This window comes from Xyrauchen texanus, chromosome 1 (assembly GCF_025860055.1).
Source record: "Xyrauchen texanus isolate HMW12.3.18 chromosome 1, RBS_HiC_50CHRs, whole genome shotgun sequence".
NCBI classification, from domain to species: Eukaryota; Metazoa; Chordata; class Actinopteri; order Cypriniformes; family Catostomidae; genus Xyrauchen; species Xyrauchen texanus.
This window is the reverse complement of record NC_068276.1, coordinates 33,962,804-33,982,529: the sequence shown is the minus strand read 5'-3', so window position 1 is coordinate 33,982,529 and position 19,726 is coordinate 33,962,804. Positions and strand designations below refer to the sequence as shown.

The 19,726-nt window shown below is 38.0% G+C and overlaps 1 protein-coding gene across 1 annotated transcript in view; it reads right to left on the bottom strand.

Moving 5' to 3' along the window:
• The window catches only part of LOC127651488 (TOX high mobility group box family member 3-like), a 98,722-nt gene extending 79,278 nt beyond the window's left edge, over positions 1-19,444 (bottom strand). The window contains exon 1 of the mRNA XM_052137374.1: positions 18,764-19,444. Within this exon, the coding sequence (XP_051993334.1) occupies positions 18,764-18,862 (99 nt within the window). The 5' untranslated portion in view covers positions 18,863-19,444. The remainder of the gene's footprint in view (positions 1-18,763) is intronic.
• Between the last annotated feature and the right edge of the window lie 282 nt (positions 19,445-19,726).

Here is a 19,726-nt window from a genome sequence, read left to right as displayed (position 1 = left end):
ATTTTTGAAAATTATATGAAATTATAGAATGACACGTTTAAAAGTGGACCCCTAGTGTCGCTTCTCTGACACAACGTGGAGAGAGCGAAAGAAGGGGAACGTCTAGGTTATGTATGTAACCTCCGTTCCCCGATGGAGGGAACGAGACATTGTTTCTTCCCCGCCACGTCGCTGAGCCGAGCCACTGTTGTGGCCGGACCATTTCCGGCTCCTCAGAAAAATCCTGAATGAACTCCCGTATTTGCCCGCTTAAATACCCGTATGTCCGGGGGTGGGATATGCAAATACCGTCTGCCAACTTCTCATTGGCCTTTTTTCATAGAACAGATGTATATATCGGCACTCAAGAGAGACCCCTAGTGTCGCTTCTCTGACACAACATCTCGTTCCCTCCATCGGGGAATGGAGGTTACATACGTAACCTAGACGTTCTTTGCCCACTCTAACATTTTCTTTTTTCTTTTCTGTTTCAAATGTGGCTTTTTCTTTGCAATTCTTCCCATAAGGTCTGCACCCTTGAGTCTTCTCTTTACTGTTGTACATGAAACTGGTGTTGAGCAGGTAGAATTCAGTGAAGATGTCAGCTGAGGACATATGAGGCCTCTATTTCTCAAACTAGAGACTCTGATGTACTTATCCTCTTGTTTAGTTGTAAATCTGGCCTTCCACCTCTTTCTGTCCTTGTTAGAGCCAGTTGTTATTTATCTTTGAAGAATGCAGAGTACACTTTTGTATGAAATTGTATAGTATGACATTTTCAAGGGTGCAGACCTTATGGGAAGAATTGCAAAGAAAAAGCCACATTTGAAACAGAAAAGAAAAAAGAAAATGTTAGAGTGGGCAAAGAATGCAGAGTACACTTTTGTATGAAATTGTATAGTACATACTAGGGCTGCACGATTTGGGGAAAATGTCATATTGCGATTATTGAGGTTAATATTGCGATATGCGACTGAGATAAAAATAAACAAATGGTATCATGATTCAACTTGCTTGGTTATCAAGGAAAAAGCACAAATAGATTACTGAGATTACTACAAATAGAATACATGCTGAAATGTGTATTTTTCAACTCAAACATACAAACTAACAACAACAACAACTATAAATGGACAGTGTTTTCAAATTAAAATATTTTTAGAAAATTAAATATATTTGCATTACTGCAAACTTGTTATATTCTCAATATTACAAAATAGAACAATAAATAAGAACATACACATTTTCAGGAAAAAAAGATTGTCCAAACAAACAGGGACATTTAATCAGGATGTAACATGTACTTTGTATAAACTCGTTTGAAAAGGAAACTGGATATAAAAGTGTGGTTCACTCAAACCACTAAAACTGTTGTTGTTGTTGTGTATATATATATACATACACACACATGTTATTGTTGTTGTAATTTTAATGTTATTTTTCACATAAGATTGATATTATGATGATCTCATCAATGATGCAACATGTTGAGATCGAGTGTGAGACGAGCGTCTCCATGTTAGAGTGTGCATCAGCTGGTGGAACTTTAAATCTTTCCCGGTCTCGACTCCCGCTCAGATTGAGTCTCTTCCACGACTGGCTCTGACCGCTGTCACGTCCACACATGCACTTGTTGATTTAATAAAAATCACAGAATTTACCGTCATATAATCGCACAGGCTGACATCGTGATTGCGATATGATTAATTGTGCAGCACAAGTACATACAATTGTACAAAGCCTTGTATAGTCTTCATTCCTAAAACAATGATTGGCTGTTGCGTTTCTAGAGAAAGCTGAATCTTTTTTGCCATTTTTGACATAACATTGACCTTAAGACATGCCAATCTATTGCATACTATGGCAACTTAAAAACAAAAACAAAGATCATGTTAAACTTAATTTAACAAACCAAATAGCTTTCAACTGTGTTGCATACAATGGCAAGTGATTTTCTAGTACTAAATTAGCAATTTAGCATGATTACTCAAGGATAAGGTGTTGGAGTGATGGCTGCTAGAAATGGTGCCTCTGTCTAGATTTGATCAAAAATAACTTATAGTGATGGTGCTATTTTTTGTACATCAGTAATGTTCTGACGATACATTGTGATCAGTTGAATGCGACTTTGGTGAATTAAAGTACCAATTTCCTTCCAAAACAGCTAGAACTGTACAATATTCCAAATATTTGGCCGCCAGTGTAGGTGCTCAACTTTCCTCCTACCAAAATATATTTAAAAAGCAGCCCCCAAAACACACACGCACACATTTGTACTCTCTCCACAAACTCCAGATGGGAGCCAGCTGCTGAAGTCTCCAATAGAACTTTATTAGAGGCTAAATGCAACATTCAATCACACTTAAGCAGCGAGTGCAGACTGGTGTTTCTCTCAAGGATTCCTCAGAGGCTTATAAAATACCAATCAGAAATGAAACAATCGTGGTAAAATTTTTGGAAACCATCTACAAAGCATCCAATCTCCAGTTTTAATATGCATATCAAATAAATATCAGCAGCTGGCTCAGCAGTGAGGAAACCATATGGTTGGTGGCTATGAAAATTAATGCAGCTTCACACTTTTTTCTCCTTTTCTTTCTATCGCTTCTGGCAGAGGCTTGTCATCAAACAGAGAACATATGTCTTAATGTGTTACAGTACAAGCAAAAGCAAATGAATGTCCATTGCCCCATCTTAATGAGAACAAAAGCTCTTCCATACAGAGCAGATGTGTGTAATTTTTAATGCAAGAGAAAATACGCTGTCATGGGCATGATAACAATTTCATGGTTGGTGACTCGAAGAGGAAGAGCAAATATATGAGGTCCTTTTCTCTCTGCCCTGTCTGTGATACTGCATCATTCTACATGCTAGTCAAATGATTAATTGCCCTGGGTTGTTCTGTCAAGCACAATTTAAACTAGTTGGCACAAGCTGTCAGGCTTTGGAAATCAGTGCCCTTGGAGCAAAGTACTGCAGCTACAGAACAAAACCATGTTCCTGTTTCACCTCAGGCACAGGAGAAAACGGTAGGTCCTGTCTATAGACATAATGAACAAGCCCAAATGAAAAGCAGATAATCCACCTGATGCAAATCTGATATTTGTGAAGTGCTGAAGTAAACATAAGATGAAGGAAATCCACTCAAAAAGAAGAAATGGCAGAGACAGAGCAAAAGAAAGAATAATGGAGTGTGTGAATGCAGAGTGAGAGAGCATACTCCAGAGCCACTGCGTACGAGGTCTAACATTTTATTTAACCTTTATTACAGAGAATTGTATTCCCATGGAAAACAAAATGTATTTCTTCTTATCAGACTAATGCACCCTTTAAAGGATCCATTAAAAATCCAGAGAGAAAGAAAGAGTGTGAGAGAGAGAGATTGTGCCTTATCAATTTGAGTTCCTAATTCTTATGAAGAACTTAATTTAAAGAAAAGTAATAGTTAACCTACCTTGTGTGAGTGTGGGGGAGGGAGTTATCCATTGTATCAGTAACCGATGGCCTTTATAAGCTAATGTAAAACATAACACTGTCTCCAGCTGCATACTATCACCTTCCTGGTTTGAAAATCGAACAGAATGTCAAGATGAGGAAGGAAGAAAGGAAGAAAGGAAGGAAGGAAGGGAACCAATAAAGAAAGCAAGAAAGAAAAAAGTTTTAAAATATAACATTGCTCTGTAAGTAGCCTTGACTTCACTAACTCTAATGTCTGTTGTTATTCTTTCTAGTCATTTCAATATGTGTTCTGTTTGCTCATTCAAATGAGTCTTTTGTTTACCCCACTATGGAACTCTTTGCTCAGTGAGCCTTACTGGTATTTGCACACCTGCTGTCTTTGTCAGTTCATACAGGACAACCTGGATCCACAAAGCATTGTGGGTATGTGTGGTGCAACACCGGGCAATCTGACAGTTGTATGATTTTATATTGTCACCTGGCACACAGTACATCATTCTTCAGTTAATGAGATCCACCATCTTTCTTTGCCCCTTTCCCATTATTACTCTTTGCATCTGTAAAAGTCTACTGTGTCAAATAAGGACCTTTTACATAAGTTTGAATGAAGACAGAACTAGGGATGCACCGATCCGATACCTGAAGCTTTTAGACAGATTGGGTATTGGTCCGACGAGCCCGATCCAAATCCGATACTGTGTGTTAGTCATGTTCGTTACTATCAAGCTCCAAAAATGACATAGGAACCATTAAAACACCATTAAAGCCATTCATATGACTCGTGCATTTTATTCAAAGCCACTAGAAGACGTGCAATAGCTCTGTGAATCACAGAAGGCTGTGTTTTATAAGTAGTATGCGCAGCACCAGCGCATCAGTGAATGGCTCTGCTCTGTTTATACACACACTCATGGCTATTTTTTAGCCTTTATGCGTTGCGCAACATTTGAGCGCTAATCAAGAACAACAGATGTAGATGCTCAATAGTTCGGTTCACTTATAATATGCATTTAGAATGGCACCGAAGGTGCATTTTACCAGAATTTGAATAAGAAGCTAATTAAACTACTGTGAACTTGCCTACAAACAGACACATACAGGACTTCCTGAAGAGTTTAGAATGTCAAAATAAAAGTGTGAGGGTTTAAAAAGTGCACGATTTAAATATATTACTGTTGTACTTAAAACTAAAAGTCAATAATAATAGTATTAATAAAAATGTATTATTTTTATTGTATTATTGCTATTATTGTCGTCATTAGTATTTGTTTACAAATTATAACAATATTTAAATTGAATGGGTTCCAAAAAATAACTGTGAATGAAAAGTGGACAGATGTCTTACAACTAAATTGAAAAAAAAAAAAAGAGATCTGAATCCTGAAAGTCCAGCTGAAAGTTGAAACATTTTTGGGGAAAAATTAAAAGAATAAAGGTAAAAATAAAACACTGGTTAATTTTCTACAGAAGATTTGAAGACTGGAATTACCAATAATTTTGCTGCTAAATTATCCAGAATACTAATTAATAATAAAGTGTTTCTTAATAATCTATACATTTATTGAAATAATGTGTAGTTAGAGGTTTGTGTTTCTTTACATATTAAAGAGTACAATTAGTTTCACACAATAATGTTAAGATATTCTACACTGGTATTGGATCAGGATCGGCATAGGCCGATACTGAGATTTCCGGTATCAGAATCAGAAGAGAAAAAGTGGTATCGGTGAATCCCTAGACAGAATAGTCATATATAGAGGCATGAGTAACTAACTGACCTGAACAAACACGGTGTGAATTATGGGAAGAACCGGAGACCCATTGGAAAGCTATTTTGCGAATAACCTGATTGGAGTCTTCGCTGATGCAGATCTGAGCAGATCCCTTCCTGTTCGCTGTAACTCTGCCTAGTCACGTGCTTCAAGCACCATAAATTTGCACTTCAAGCCCTTGCAAATCTGCATTTCACTGATGTTACCATTCAGTAAGCCAGAAGCCTTTTAGCCTATTAAGAGCACTAGAGTTTTAGTTAATACTGAGCTCTTAGAATTTGTTTTTAGACATTTTTAATTTAATAGATAATAGTCTCAGGGCAACTTTTGAGAAGTAAAAGTGGCTGTTTTAACCATAAAGCAAGAAAATGTGCATTGTGCTGCACACTTATTGAGTCACGTCCTCTAGGAATGCCATTAAGGATGTGCACGGATAGTCACGGATTTTTGAATGCTGGCATGAATTTCACTGTTTTCTTTCAGCATTTTGCTCAAGATCACATTTTTAAACACCAAGTATAGTTAAAAAGAACTTTCTTTTTTATAAAAATATCACAAAACACCTGCATTGTTTCATTTGCTGCGTTGTGTTACTTTCTGAAGAAGTTCAGGTTGCAAAGAGGCCTTCATGAGACTGTTGCGCCATTAAACATGACTCCAGATTGTTTTTCACCAATGAAAGTTTCAGCACTTTATAAACTGTAAAACTGTGTTTTTTTCCCTTTTGCTCTTGTGTGCATATTTACGTACAACTCATTTATATAGCACATTCGATTTACAATAATTAGACAAGTCCAATGCTATATGATTTTAAACCATTTAAATATCAAAGCACTCCAAAGAGGCTATTTAACCACAGTGTAACTCCACACACATGACAATACTTGTGTTTGCTCCCTTACGGAAATGTGAACCTTCCCAGGCAGAGTGCATATAAAAGCAGTAACAGTTTGATTATATTTGTTTGCGTTTAATGTGAGATTTTATCACTTGAAGATCCATTTATTGTACTATTTAGACTCACAGCTCACTGTGAACTTTATTTGCTGCTATTTTGAGTGTTTGAGGAAATTCCATTGCAATAAACTTTCTTTATTCCCATATACAGACTCTCAACAAAAAAAATGTTCATGAAACCTCATGGTTAATTGAATGTTAAAAATGATAACCGTGCTTCAGAACCAAAACTGTTTTAAGGTCACTGAAAATATTCCTGCAATAAGCCTGAGAGGTCGATAACTTGATAACTTAAGCAGGACAAAGCTTGAAGTTGCAAGAGTTTTCAGAGACCAAAATACACTGTGTAGGGTTGTGAACACACTGTAAAAATTCAATTGCATTTTATCCAGTTTATGGGGGTTTTTGAGTCACAGAAACTCAAAATGTGAATTACATTGCATCTATATAAAAACACATGTTAGACCCCAAATGTTGTCCCAACAAGTCAAACAGAGTTGTCTGAAACAATTTCATGTTGAACAGTTTTGCTGATGTTTGAGTTCCCAGCATGCATTGTAACATGAATAAATTATGTGGTTAGTGTTTGAGGCTTGTTCCTTGCTGTTTGCTGACTTAATTTATGCTTTTTGTTGTTGTTGTTGTTTTTTTTTTTTTGGCACTGTTAGTTAATAGTTATATGGTGATGTTAAAAGCTCATCTTTTAACTTAATGAGGTTTGTTGATTGTCTCCATTATTGAGGTTTGAGTGTTAAGAATTTAAGTCTATTGTGTGTCTACGTCAAACAATTGTTCATACCACACACCTCTCTAATAGAGAGAAAAAGATTGCTGGTAACTTCATATAAAAGTACTAAATGGGGACAAAATGAAAGTTCTCACATTGTGAATTGTCAGTTGGCTGAACTAGAAATGAGTAGTTCTCTCTAGCATTTAGAGAACAAACAAATTCACATTGTTTAAACAAAACAATGTTACTGAGGACAATTATTCAAACGTCATTGAGAGAACCCAAAAATCTTACTGCATCATATTGCATTGAATTTTAAGTTTGCTCAATGATTCATTTTTACAGTGAACATACACTTTCCAGACAGTTCTTTAAATAGTCTGTCTTCCCTTTTTAGCTTTAATGATGTACAAAATGTCAAAGGAAATGAGAGCAATCAGTAGTCCAATTATAATCTCAGAAACACTGCACTTGAAGAGCTATTGACAGAACAAAATAAATTCAGACTAGGGCTGGGATGATGTTGACGCAAAAAATACATCGACGCAAAATATGCGCGTCAATTCGTCGGACCCAAAACAAAGATGGCGGCGCCGGCGAGCAGTAGCAACACGAGTGGCTCCTCAGACTACCAGAAGTGCAAGGCGGCATGCACTTGTTCCTCTAAAGTATGGGAATGCTTTAATTTAAAAGGAAACAATTCCGTGATATGTCGTCTTTGCAAAATGGAGATGGCCTTCCATTCTAGCACCACGGCAATGCACCAGCATCTGAAGAGGCGCCACCCGGGAGCAGCTGCAGATGACAGAGCACCGTAAGTTTTTTTTTAACTCCCCACTTTGCACTCGATGTTGGAGTAGGCTATAATACATTGTCGACACCTAAAGTTTTCGCTTATAGCTATTAATAATGCGCTTATAGATATGAATGTCGAGAAAAATACATAGAGGACACTGACAACGTGCTGACAGACAGGACCAAGCAGGTAACATTTAATAAAGTCTCAACTTTCAAATTTGGTTATTCAAAGAAAATTAAACCATAAATAGGCCTACTATTTTGTGGCTCTTTAATGTGTCGTGACAGATTGCCTCAGTTAAAGCTGCTCGTGAACTGATCATCTTTTCCTTGGTTAATTTATAGCATCAAATAGGCTAAACATGAATGTAGCCTACATCAGAAGGACTGTTGTTTTAACCGCGGAAAGATGTCAGTACAGTAGCCTACAATCTATTATTCAAATTCAAATCCACCGACGTTAATCTTCTCTCTCCGGACTACTTTGTCAGGTGTATTATGATTGATTGATCAGATCGCCAGTCAATCAAACTCCCGGCAAATGTTTTTTTTTTTACATTTTATACACCCCCACCCCCGATGAAACCGGTATTACCGGTGTTGTCACAAGTCGATTAATCGAATCGAAATCGAATCGGACTGAAAAAAATTAATCGTTAGATTAATCGATGCATCAAAATAAATTGCTAGATTAATCGTTTAAAAAATAATCGTTTATCCCAGCCCTAATTCAGACACACGTTCTCTTCTTGTTTGAAGAAAAACTATTTTACAATTTAGAATTGTATATCAATACACAGCCATGAGACTTTACAATCAGTAGCTAAGTGTTAATATTACTGGAAATGATAAGTAAATATTCTATGTAATCACTAACTCCAGTTTAAAAGTTCTATAAATGTAGTAAGTAGCTACAAACTGTAGCAATAATACCTTATAAAACTTTCTTTGCTCAACATGACAAAGACATGTTGTATGGAAAATTTACCTCAACTCTTATCAGAAGCTATTGTCATAACAGTAATATATTTCGACTGATCAGCATTCCAGATTGGCACCCTTTGTTTTGAGACAATTCGATTTCAATGGAACAGGATGAGAATCAGAATTTCAGCTCAGCTTTAAACAAAAGAAGGAGGACATGTTAAACCCTCTCCACATAGCTGACTGGCACAATGTGTTGTCAGAGGCACTGTGCCCTTAGCATGGGGCACATTCCTTTCTTGAAGAGGAGCCATCAAACCTTTGTTCAAAACAATCTCAGGGGAAGATTTGGTGACAGTTTTCAGCAGCTTGGGATCAATGATGCCTTTCTTTTTCTTACCTTCTCTCTCTCTCTCCTAATCAAAACACACAAACACACACACACACATCCAAACACAAAGAGAAGTGGCTCTGCTACATGATGTGTATTGGTTAACATCACACTAAGTTTATTTCATGAGGAACAAACCCACAAAAACATACATTTATATAATCTGGCTCACTTAAAAAAATCAACATATAGGACCCAGATGTGGCATGCAGGTGATATAGGAGGAAATTAGATGAAGAGCATTTACAAGAAGCAGAATGTAGAGGATTAAAGATGTGATTTATAGAGCATGATCTGGCCTGGCTAATGGTGTGTGTCAGCTACAAATTTACATATATTTGCCCAGCCACACTGCATCATATCAGCCAGCCACTAAATCAATCATAGTGACTACTAAAGAGTGCTGCATATAGGGGTTGGTGGAAATGAGCTCTTCAGCCTCAGGCTTGTTCTGGCATACCTTTCTTCCATCAATCACTGATGCATCTTAGATGGCATTGGTCATGGTTAGCTGTTGAGGACTCAAGTGAATTAGAGGCCGTTCACATAGGACGAGCATTGCGTCAGTCTGCACTGTTTTTGAATTTTTATTATCTTTGTAAACAAACGTTAGAACATAAGGTGAGTGGTAAACCAGTTAAATCAATATACCAGTAGAAATGTGTCAACTGTTTTGATTATGGTCTGGTAGGGTATGAGCCTGCCAATTAGAGGTTGTACCATAAGTAATCATTATACAATTGTATACATACGTAATTACTTTTGATATTTTGCATTAAAATGTGCCTTTTTTCTCTTGGTTGTGGACAAGATTCCTTAACGTATTTTTTATCTATCATAATGATGGACAGTATTGTGCAATTATCCATCCAAGTTGAAAACATCTGGTATATAGCAAAACATTTTCTTTGAATAAACATTAATGTGTAGGCCTATGTCGTGATACATATCTTTATCAACAACAACCAAAACTAATTTACATTCATGATGTAAACGCTTGCCTATATCCTATTTTTTTTTTAAACAGCGTGTATAAGAGAACTTATCTCGAGACAACTGCATGTTCAATTTGTGAATTTGTGACTAGCTGGTTTAACGCAAGACCAGGTTATGTGTGAAAGGCACCATTGCTACATTGCTAAGTCACTTCCACACACATAATGAGATTAGATGTGGGGGAAAAATATTCATGTTAAAGTATCATGATATTTTTCCTCATGATATTGTATCGATATTTTCATGTCAAATATCTATATTATTATTTACATTTGTCCACATTAATAATGTGGTGATGGGCAAAATGTTTCTATTTGCCAAATCGATCTAGGAATTCAACAACAGTCTTTACACATAATCACCCTCCCTTAATAAAATTTGTTAAGATTTTACTAGGGAGCACCGATTCCGATTTTTTGCAAGTGTGACCTGCCGATACCGATTTTCTTTCTAAGAACTATTATTGACCGCATGTAAAAAAAAAAAATCTACCTTTCTTCAATGCAACATTTTATTTTCATAATAAAATAAATTATTAAACATTACAATTTCCCCCAAACTGCACTAAGTTACAGGATCTTCTCTCACTTAAACAACTCTCAAAATAAAGTGCTCTGTGACTGGAAAGAGGTAGAAATAACAATTAACTGCAAATGAGTTGCTTTATATAACAAATGTAATTTCACTATTTTTATAAATGGACCTTTTTCTCTTTATTACTCGTCTAACAAAACAATTCCAAAGATCTGAAAAACTGAAGTGTCCAATACGCTCAACTTATGTTAGATGTCCAAATATCAGTTGTAAAACTGAGCACTGCTTCGGGATCAGCTTGAAACCCTACCTGTCAACACTCCCGTTTTCCCGGGAGTCTCCTGTTTTGTTATTTCTCCCAAAAAACTCCCGTAATTTGTATGGCCCAAACCACGTTATATGAATAATTACATCAATATATTATTCCAAGGTGGTTCAGTTGCCAGATCTTGAATGAAACGCATCCTAAACACACAATCGACACATCATACACATTACAAATCATTTATGACCTCAACCTGGCAACCTACAACCCATTTGCGCTGTTGATATCTGAGCAGGCTGTAGACGCGGGATGTTAAATCAAGCATCACTGGTAGATGGGAGGAGAAGACTCAGCTGGTGCTCCGGTGAAAAAAACAAAATATACATGTACATTTAACAACAGCTGGATGGAAGAATTTAATTTAATATCCCGAAGCCATATCAACAATGCCCACGCCTTTTGCAATGTGTGTCGCACTGATTTTAATATCGGACACGGTGGGAAAAATTACGTTACTCAGCACATTAAATCACAACGGGACAATTTCTATAGTTTTTATCCTGCCTCTGCCATCCAGCACCCCACTTCCCCTCTCCTGGATTTGTGTACCCAAATGTTGACAGATAACAGGCTGCGTGTGTGACATGACACGAGATTAAACAACTCGGGCAACGTGACGTCGGAAAGTACCTCCTACTCTGTATCGAGGAAACGTATCAGATTTCTGAATCCTCTGTCCTCAACTATGGAGAACAGCTGGTCATCCAGGGCCATGAATTCCATAATTTTCCTCGTAATTGCTTTGGTCTTTTCGCTGCTCATTCCAAGGGATGATAGGAGAGGCTGCTGACTTGTGGATGGCTCTAAGCTCTGGCAAGCTTTAGCTGCTTTCACTTTTACGCTTCTTTTTTAAAATGGGCATTTTCAGCTGGGTGATGGTGTTTTAAATGTCTAATTAGGTTTGTTGTTCCGAAAGTTATTGTGGTGGTTCCCCCAGGGTTTACTTTGGCCTTACAATTATTACACATTTCGAACTTTATGTATTCTTCACTCACAGTCAAGATCTTCCACGCCAATAAGTTTACGTGCAGCTGTGACGTTATTGCCTGTGCCGCTGGCAACAAAACGGACCGGCTTGGAATCGGAAAGACGTGAGGCTGACCAGCCGGTCACCGGTCAGGCCGAGCATGCGGAAAATTGGCTAATTCCGGTCCCTGGCCGGTCGATCGGTCCATCTCTAGATTTTACAGTAGTAACATTAACTGAGGTATTTTGACAAAAATGTTAGTGTCAAATAAATTAGGCTAACCTTTTAGGTTAAATCAATTATACTTTTGTGTATTGAAACTGTGTTGTAATAAAAAATAAAAAAAATTAGTGTTTAGGCTATATTGTATTCATAAATACAATAATTTACTTTTAGAAAGACCAGCTACATTGACCTAACCACAGAAATAAGGAGCCTTTATGGTCTTATATGCTTATGGCTTTGCATTGTAAATTGATATTAGGAAATAAACTGGCATTGTTTTGTAAACTGGCACTTTTATATTAATTTAACAATACTGTTAAACAGTTAAAAGGACAGGCAAGGAGGAGGTGGGAACTGGCTGAACAGTAAACATAACGTTTATTGATAAAACACAACATAAAATATAAACAAACAGACATACATGCAACGTGGCCACGTGCGTCTCTCTACCTCGAACCGGCATCTCCGGCTGCCCTTATCTTGCTCTCCTGCTAATCAGCTCATTCAGCACCAGCTAGGCTCTATCACGGCCCGGCCATGCCCTCCTCCTCGTCACACTCCTCCCGATTCAGGCCAGGGTGCCACAGGTCTGACTAACTCCCCCCATCTTTGGGGGGGAGATGCTGCCTTTCCGGCCGTTCTGTCAGCCAGTGGTCCACCCTGCCTCCTGTGAACCATAGAGAGAGAGACGAGGGGAGGCGTGGGAAGAGGGAAAGGGCAAGCTGAGACACAGAAAGAGAGAGAACTTGCTCGCCGACTCCTGGACGTGCCGTCGCCAGTCTTTAACCACTCCTCCACCCTCTAGCAGACGGCAGCGAGTCCTCCAGCCCCTGGCGGACGGACCCGCTCCTCCCCTTCTTGGTAGATGGCCGTGGTTCCTCCGGCACTCGGCGGCTGGCAGCGACCCCTCCGTCACCAGGCAGATAGCCGCGGCAACTCCCCTGGCAGATGGCAGTGGCGTGGACTCCGCAACAGCACATCCCTCCTCCCTCCCAGGTTTCGGCACCACTGTAACAGTTAAAGAACGGGCAAGGAGGAGGCAGGAACTGGCTCAACAGTAAACAGTAGAGTAAACATACGTCTCCGGTTGCCCCTTCTCTCACTCTCCCACTGATCAACTGACACAGTGCCGGCCCTGCTCCATCATAGCCTGGCCACGCCCTCCTCCTCGTCACAAATGCATTTGGTGATTTGGAAACTGTTTTCTTATGTCCAATGAAGACGAATGATGAACACAGAGTGAAAAATCGCAATATATAGTAGTTTTGAATTGCAATACACCAAAAAAAATAATCGCAATATCGTATTGTGACCTAAATAAAATATTATATTGTGTCACCAGCTACTTTGTGATACCCACCTCTAAATGAGATACAGTATATAAATTATACAATACAGGGCATATACGACTACCTTCAAGTATCTTCTGGTCCAGGAGGCAAAGGTCTAAGTTAATTTAAAGAAAAATCAATTGAAGACAATAGAGAGAAAAATAAAATAAATTAGAAGCAAGGAGGAGACTGCGCACCTGAGAGGTCAGTACTTCTGCAACACCACGAATGAAGGAAACACAATATGATTGGTGTGTCAGCACAAGATCTGAACGTTCAGTAGCAGATTACAAGAACCCTGCCAAATAACAGAATACAAGAACCCTGCATCTGTCTGCCATTTCAGGACATAATAGTGGTGATATCATATCCTGATGAAAGATTTCCACTTTCAGTAAATACATCAGTATTCCTGGCAATGAAAAGCATTTCACTGCACACATGTGCTCCTGCTCTCAAAATGATGTGTTGTATATCAAGAATAGGCTCAGGAAACTGTATCTTCAGTTCACGTATCAGCAAACAGCTGCCATTTTCTTCAGCTGTCAATACTATCTTTGTGTTTGGGGACGTGATAGGAATTTTATCGTTCTCCAATGAACAGCCTGAAAAATATTTTGTTCTCTTATTTCTGATGCTCAGCAAAATTTTACAAACAGAATCCGTTTAGAAAGAATCTAACACACAAATTTCTACAAATACATATCTCCACCTCCCCGACAAAGAGTTATTGGGTTACAGCAATTAAAACTCATGAATCAGAGAGTATCCAGCTTCCTGTGTATGTGTATAATGACACACACTGTGTACACTGAAACACTGTACACAGATCTGAATGTAAGAACGTATATGGCGATTAATTTAGCCCTTGCTTTTTGGATCAACACTAGGCCTCAAAGAAAAGCTATATACCGAGGGGAGGACAGTCTACAGTATGTGTGGGTTTTTACAATCTGAATGCAGTACAATTGCTGTCACCTTGTTTCCTCCTTTCCTGCATGTAATTCTGAGCAATACTTGTGATGGAGGTACATCTTCTTTTTTTTTTTTCAAAAGCATGGATTTTTATTTGAAGTCCAACTATCAGTATTTACTACTTGTCATTATCTTTCAAAAAAGCATTTTAGTTCTTTAACTTGATCTCATGTTAAAATGTCATTTAAAATTTTAATTTGAACAATCTCTGATTATACAATTTGAGCATAGAAGTTGTTATTCCTTGTAGGGAGATTGTATAAAGAAAAAAACTCAGTGTTGGCTATAGCAGCTTTGAATGGTTTTGTTTGTATGATTTTTACAACAAACATGGTGCTTTGTACACTTAAAAAATAAAAGACCTTGTGTGTGTGAAATGTTACAGCCATTCTAATGTGATGTGTTTATGTAAACTTCCAAATGCATAATCATTTATGGGACAACAGGACAAAGAGATTCAACCATCTTATGCATAACTGAATGATGCTTTTCATCAGAGTGAGCGAGAAGGAGAGAGGGGGATTGAGAGAGAAAGCGAAAGAAAGAGTTGCATAGAGAGAGAGGGTGAGAGAGAGAGAGAGAGAGAGAGAGAGAGAGAGAGAGAGAGAGAGAGAGAGAGAGAGAGAGAGAGTGAATGGGGATAGGAATGCTGACGTCCACCAAACGAAAGTCGGACTCAGATAAACATTCTCTGCCAAAATGTGCTGTCTCATTATCTCTGTAATGGTTATACTAATTTCTCCTCTGCAACAGCCTCAAATGTTTTCAGTCAAATGTACTGCCTTTGCATAATAAAAAGGATCCTTCTATAACACATCTGCAGAGGATCAGAGTAAAAACAACAATTCAGGTAGGATGCAAATTAGTCCTACCTGACATTATGTAAAAGCTACCACTTACAAAGCAAGCTCAGGGAGAGTTTGGTTTAGTGTGACAGATCTGTCTTTGATATTTCATTGCTGTTGTTCAATTCATACCTAAAATTGACCAAATAAATAAAACAGAAACAGTTCTGATGAACAACTCACATTTAAATGTGCCTTTTATAATGCCACAAAAGAAAGAAAAAAAGAGAAAGGTAAAGTCACATTGTATTAAAAAAAATATGTCTGCATTGGTTTATATAAGCCATCAGGAACACTTTTCTAATAGATTTGACTGACTGCTACCACATGTTCTCTTCATAAACCCGATGCTCCTAAACAATCCACACTCATTCCCTAGAATCCACCGCATCCAGTGTGGCTGCAGACACAAATCATCACCCCTTATAGCTGCCTCAAGGGTACAGCCCAAAATTCAGTTCAAGAACTTAAAGCTCCAAGCATAAATTTGTCTGTATTACGTAACTGCTCTAAAATTATTATTTTTAAATGTCACAGCTGTTTACTGAGCACACCTTTCTAGTTTTTGGCTGTCTGCAAATCAGTTATGATTGTTGACCTTTCTCATCCAAGCACATGGTTCATTTTCCACATTTTGGAACTGTTCTGCATCCAAGTCTCCTTTTTCTTTCTCTCTTCTGCCACTTTTTTCTCATCTTATCCTTATACAGTGTCTGGCTTTGTAACGTTGAGTACAGTACCTAATGAAGTTTGTTTCAGTCATTTTGCTTCTACTGTAGATCTAAAAAAGCATTTGATGGCATTTGTGATGTTCTCATGAACTTAATTAAAATTGGACTGGCTCCACAGCCAGAACATTTGCAGAAGCAACACATGTGAGAACAAAATGTAAGTGCAGGATGACTCTCTTGAGGAACCATGAGCTGTTTGAAACAACTCAATAAACACCAAAACATTACATGCATATTGCATTTCCATGGGAACATTCTTAAATACTTTGTTAAAATAAGTTTGATCAAACAAGCTTTTAGGTATTCTCACACCCTGTTTGCTAAAGCCCTATCCATGCCCCATCTGAATAAAAAAAAAACATGCATCTTCTGTAGGCACACACTTGGTGTTATTAAGCAACATTATCACACAGGAAGTCAGCATGATGTTTCTAAGAGTTTCAGTATCCTAGAATCGGCCACATTATCCGGAATCAATGACCAGCACCATGCACTATCAAACATTTTTGCATTGGCTCCTGTGTGTTTACCTTCCCTTAAAGTGCGATTGGAAGTGCGTTGCGTCAGCAGCATGGGAGACCGGAGTTCGGATTCTGTATTGAAACCAGTATTTGTGTTTGTATTATCAGTGACAAGCGTGAACCAGAGGTGGCATTTTTCCCTCTAGCATTTCATTTATACTCCACTTATGGTTAGGTTTAGTGTGCAGTTTTTAAAATATGCATTTTGCTGTTGAAAATAATCCAGAGTTTGTCATTTTATGAATCACAAGTGATCTAGTAACAGCTGCACCCTGTTTGATTGACAGGTGGCGTATGTGTGTGTGCTGAACATGCGCGTGTGTTCTGAAAATGTTTGCGCTAATGCGCACCCGAACGGTCAAATACATTTAAAAATTCTGGCAAAATGCCCATCTTGGTGAGGTATAAATGTTAACACAGAGAGTGATGTCTAAAGTGAACGTAAACAGTGGAGAAAAAGGCGGATTTGTATTAAAATATCAGACTTGCAAGTGTAAATGTAAGAAAATAGACCTGCTTCCGTCTAGTGTGTCATTATAATATACAAACAACCATAACAAGTAAACAAGTAACACTCACTGCTCTTGACTGGGTAAATTTAGTAGCTTTAAAAAGTATTAATGTATTATAATCATACAGTGAAGACAGTAGTTTGATGCTGCATTTCATTCTGAATGTTTCCTTGAATACTTGATAGCCTACTGCTGTTAAAAACGTTTAAAGCAGCTAAAAAAAATTAAAAAGAAAAAAAAAAAATCACTGAATTTTCTTAATTTGTATTTTTTGTTATATTATTTTTTTTATCTATTTTTATTCACTGCTGTTTTTATTGTTATTTTATTACTGACTGTTTACTAGTCTTAAATAGTTACTTAAGAACTTAAAACCTTTCTTCCATAATTAACAAATTGGTTTGCGTTATTATTTGTTGTGGTTTTGAAGCTTGTATTGAGAACCGTAAAATTTCAACGACATTGATATTGTAAAGCCTATTTTGTACATGGTAGATCTTGCTGCAATAACATGATGAAAAAGTAGATCTCATTTCATAGAAGTGTGAGCATCCCTGCTGTTTATGATGGCAATGGAGGCTTTCATTAATTAATTAATTAAAAATTATTTGACTACCATAGGTAATATAAAATAATGATCATATGACAATAGCCTTCTCCCCTAACCAGTGCAGTTTATATTTCAATTTCAAAGCAATCCACTGTTAAAAAGATAATCTTTTTTAAAAAAGCTTTCTATATCCAAAAAAAGTAAAATAAATGCATGATTTCTCCAATTTCAATGGGTTATCGTGTTAAATAATCATGATCTCAATATTGACCAAAATAAACGTGATTATGATTTTTGCCATAATCGAGCAGCCCTAACTTAAACCCAACCTTAACCCCTTTGCCATTAAATAAAAACAGCAGCAAGCTGTCAGTTATGGTTTATGCTGTAGTAATTAAATGAGCTATGGTTCTAGTGCCTTGCGGTATTATAAGTTATGTGCCAGGGTTGCGGAGTGACACTATAAGTCCTGTAATTCTTTAAGGGGGCAGCCAATTAGAGTTCTAAATATGCAGAAAGCAGTGTGCAGGCTGGAGTTGGTGGGTCTAAACTTCTCTTAGATGCTGTAGGTTGATCAAGGGTGATGATTTTGTATGCAGCTGATATAGATACCATGTAGAACAGTCAGCAATAGCAAAACCATAGCCTGTAGTCTACTTATAAAACTATATCCATCTCTATCCAAAGTTACATAACCATGATTTGTCCCACAGGTACACTTACTAAATCGTAACAGGGTAATAATCGGCTAAATCCTACACTATGAGTTTTTGTTAGATTTAATTAGGGAAAAACAAGCGATATATTTTTTTAACAATAAGGCAGATTTGCAACGATTTGCGCTCCATTACTGTGTCACTTGAAAGTATTAACAAGGTCAAAATAGTTAAGTCTAGAGCTGTATAAATAAACTTTTCATAACACCATGCTCCTTTAAGACAAAGACGGCTTGACAGTTAAGACATTCTGACATGTGATTTTATGGTTTCGTGAATTAGCCAACAACAAAATTTGCAGAGGTCTAAAATCCAGAAATCACACAACTGTTCCCTCAAGAGCACATAAAAACAATAATGTCATATCAAGCAGAATGTGTAAAGCAGCACAATTCACTCACTGTCCAGTAACACTGAAAGCCCCCAGGTAAGACTACACATCTCGACATTTGTGATGGTCTAGAAAACAAAACAGCGAATGAACTTTTGATGCACCAGCTGAGAGGTTCAAACTGCGTCTCTCACCTTGTTGTAGTTGTAGTATCCAAGGCAGTGGGAAAAATCCATGTTCTGCGGGTCCCCGGGAAGAGAATTCCCACCGGCTGAAGGATAAAATACATCCATGTTTCCTCTCGCGCTGCTCTATGAAAAGGGCGCAATGTTCGCTCGCTTGTTCCTCGACAATTCAGCCGCGGTGACTGAGGGTACACGGGGTTTAAGGCGGCTCAAGGGGGCAGAGAACGGGTAAAAGGAGTGACTTCGTAGTTTAAGTAATCCTCTTCTATAAACTGTGATCACTGGCCATAGTTTGGGGATGTTGAGGAAGGTTTGGCGATGCTCACACTGCCCGTGCACCGCGAGGTTCAAGCATGCTTGGAGAAGAGTTGCACAAAGAAAGACAAGTGCCACCGGCAAACAGCAACTCCGCACACGGGAGAAGATACACACTTTTAGAAACATAAAGTCGCTGAATTTAAAACAAAACGTTGGTCCCGCGCTCAGTTTTTGAAAGACGTCGCCTCCATCAATCCACACTTTGCGTTTCAAAGCTTAGCTAATTTAATCAAATTAACCGCTCCACACACGTGGATAATACGCTCCGATTGCACTGTTAGTCCGTCACAGAATCTTAGGAAACGGTGTTTGCATTCATTATAGCGCTATTTTGAGGGAATCTGGACAGCCAATGGTCTTCTGTTTACTTCAGCCAACATCAAGCTGCGATGGCAGGAGTATGAAAGAAGAGGTGGTGAGTGGGGCTCATTGCGACCACTCCCCGAGTACCCTTTGCCACACCCCTATCACACTCCGATAGAGTTATGTTCATCACAGATTTCAGAATGTATGGAGAACATACCGGATATAGTCAAACCTCATAACATCACTTTGCCAGAGAAAAACATTTAGCCCAGTTCAGTAGATTGTAAAGGGGGCCAGTGGGTGTTTGGACAGGATATCCAGGGCACAGTATTTGCATGCATATAGGCC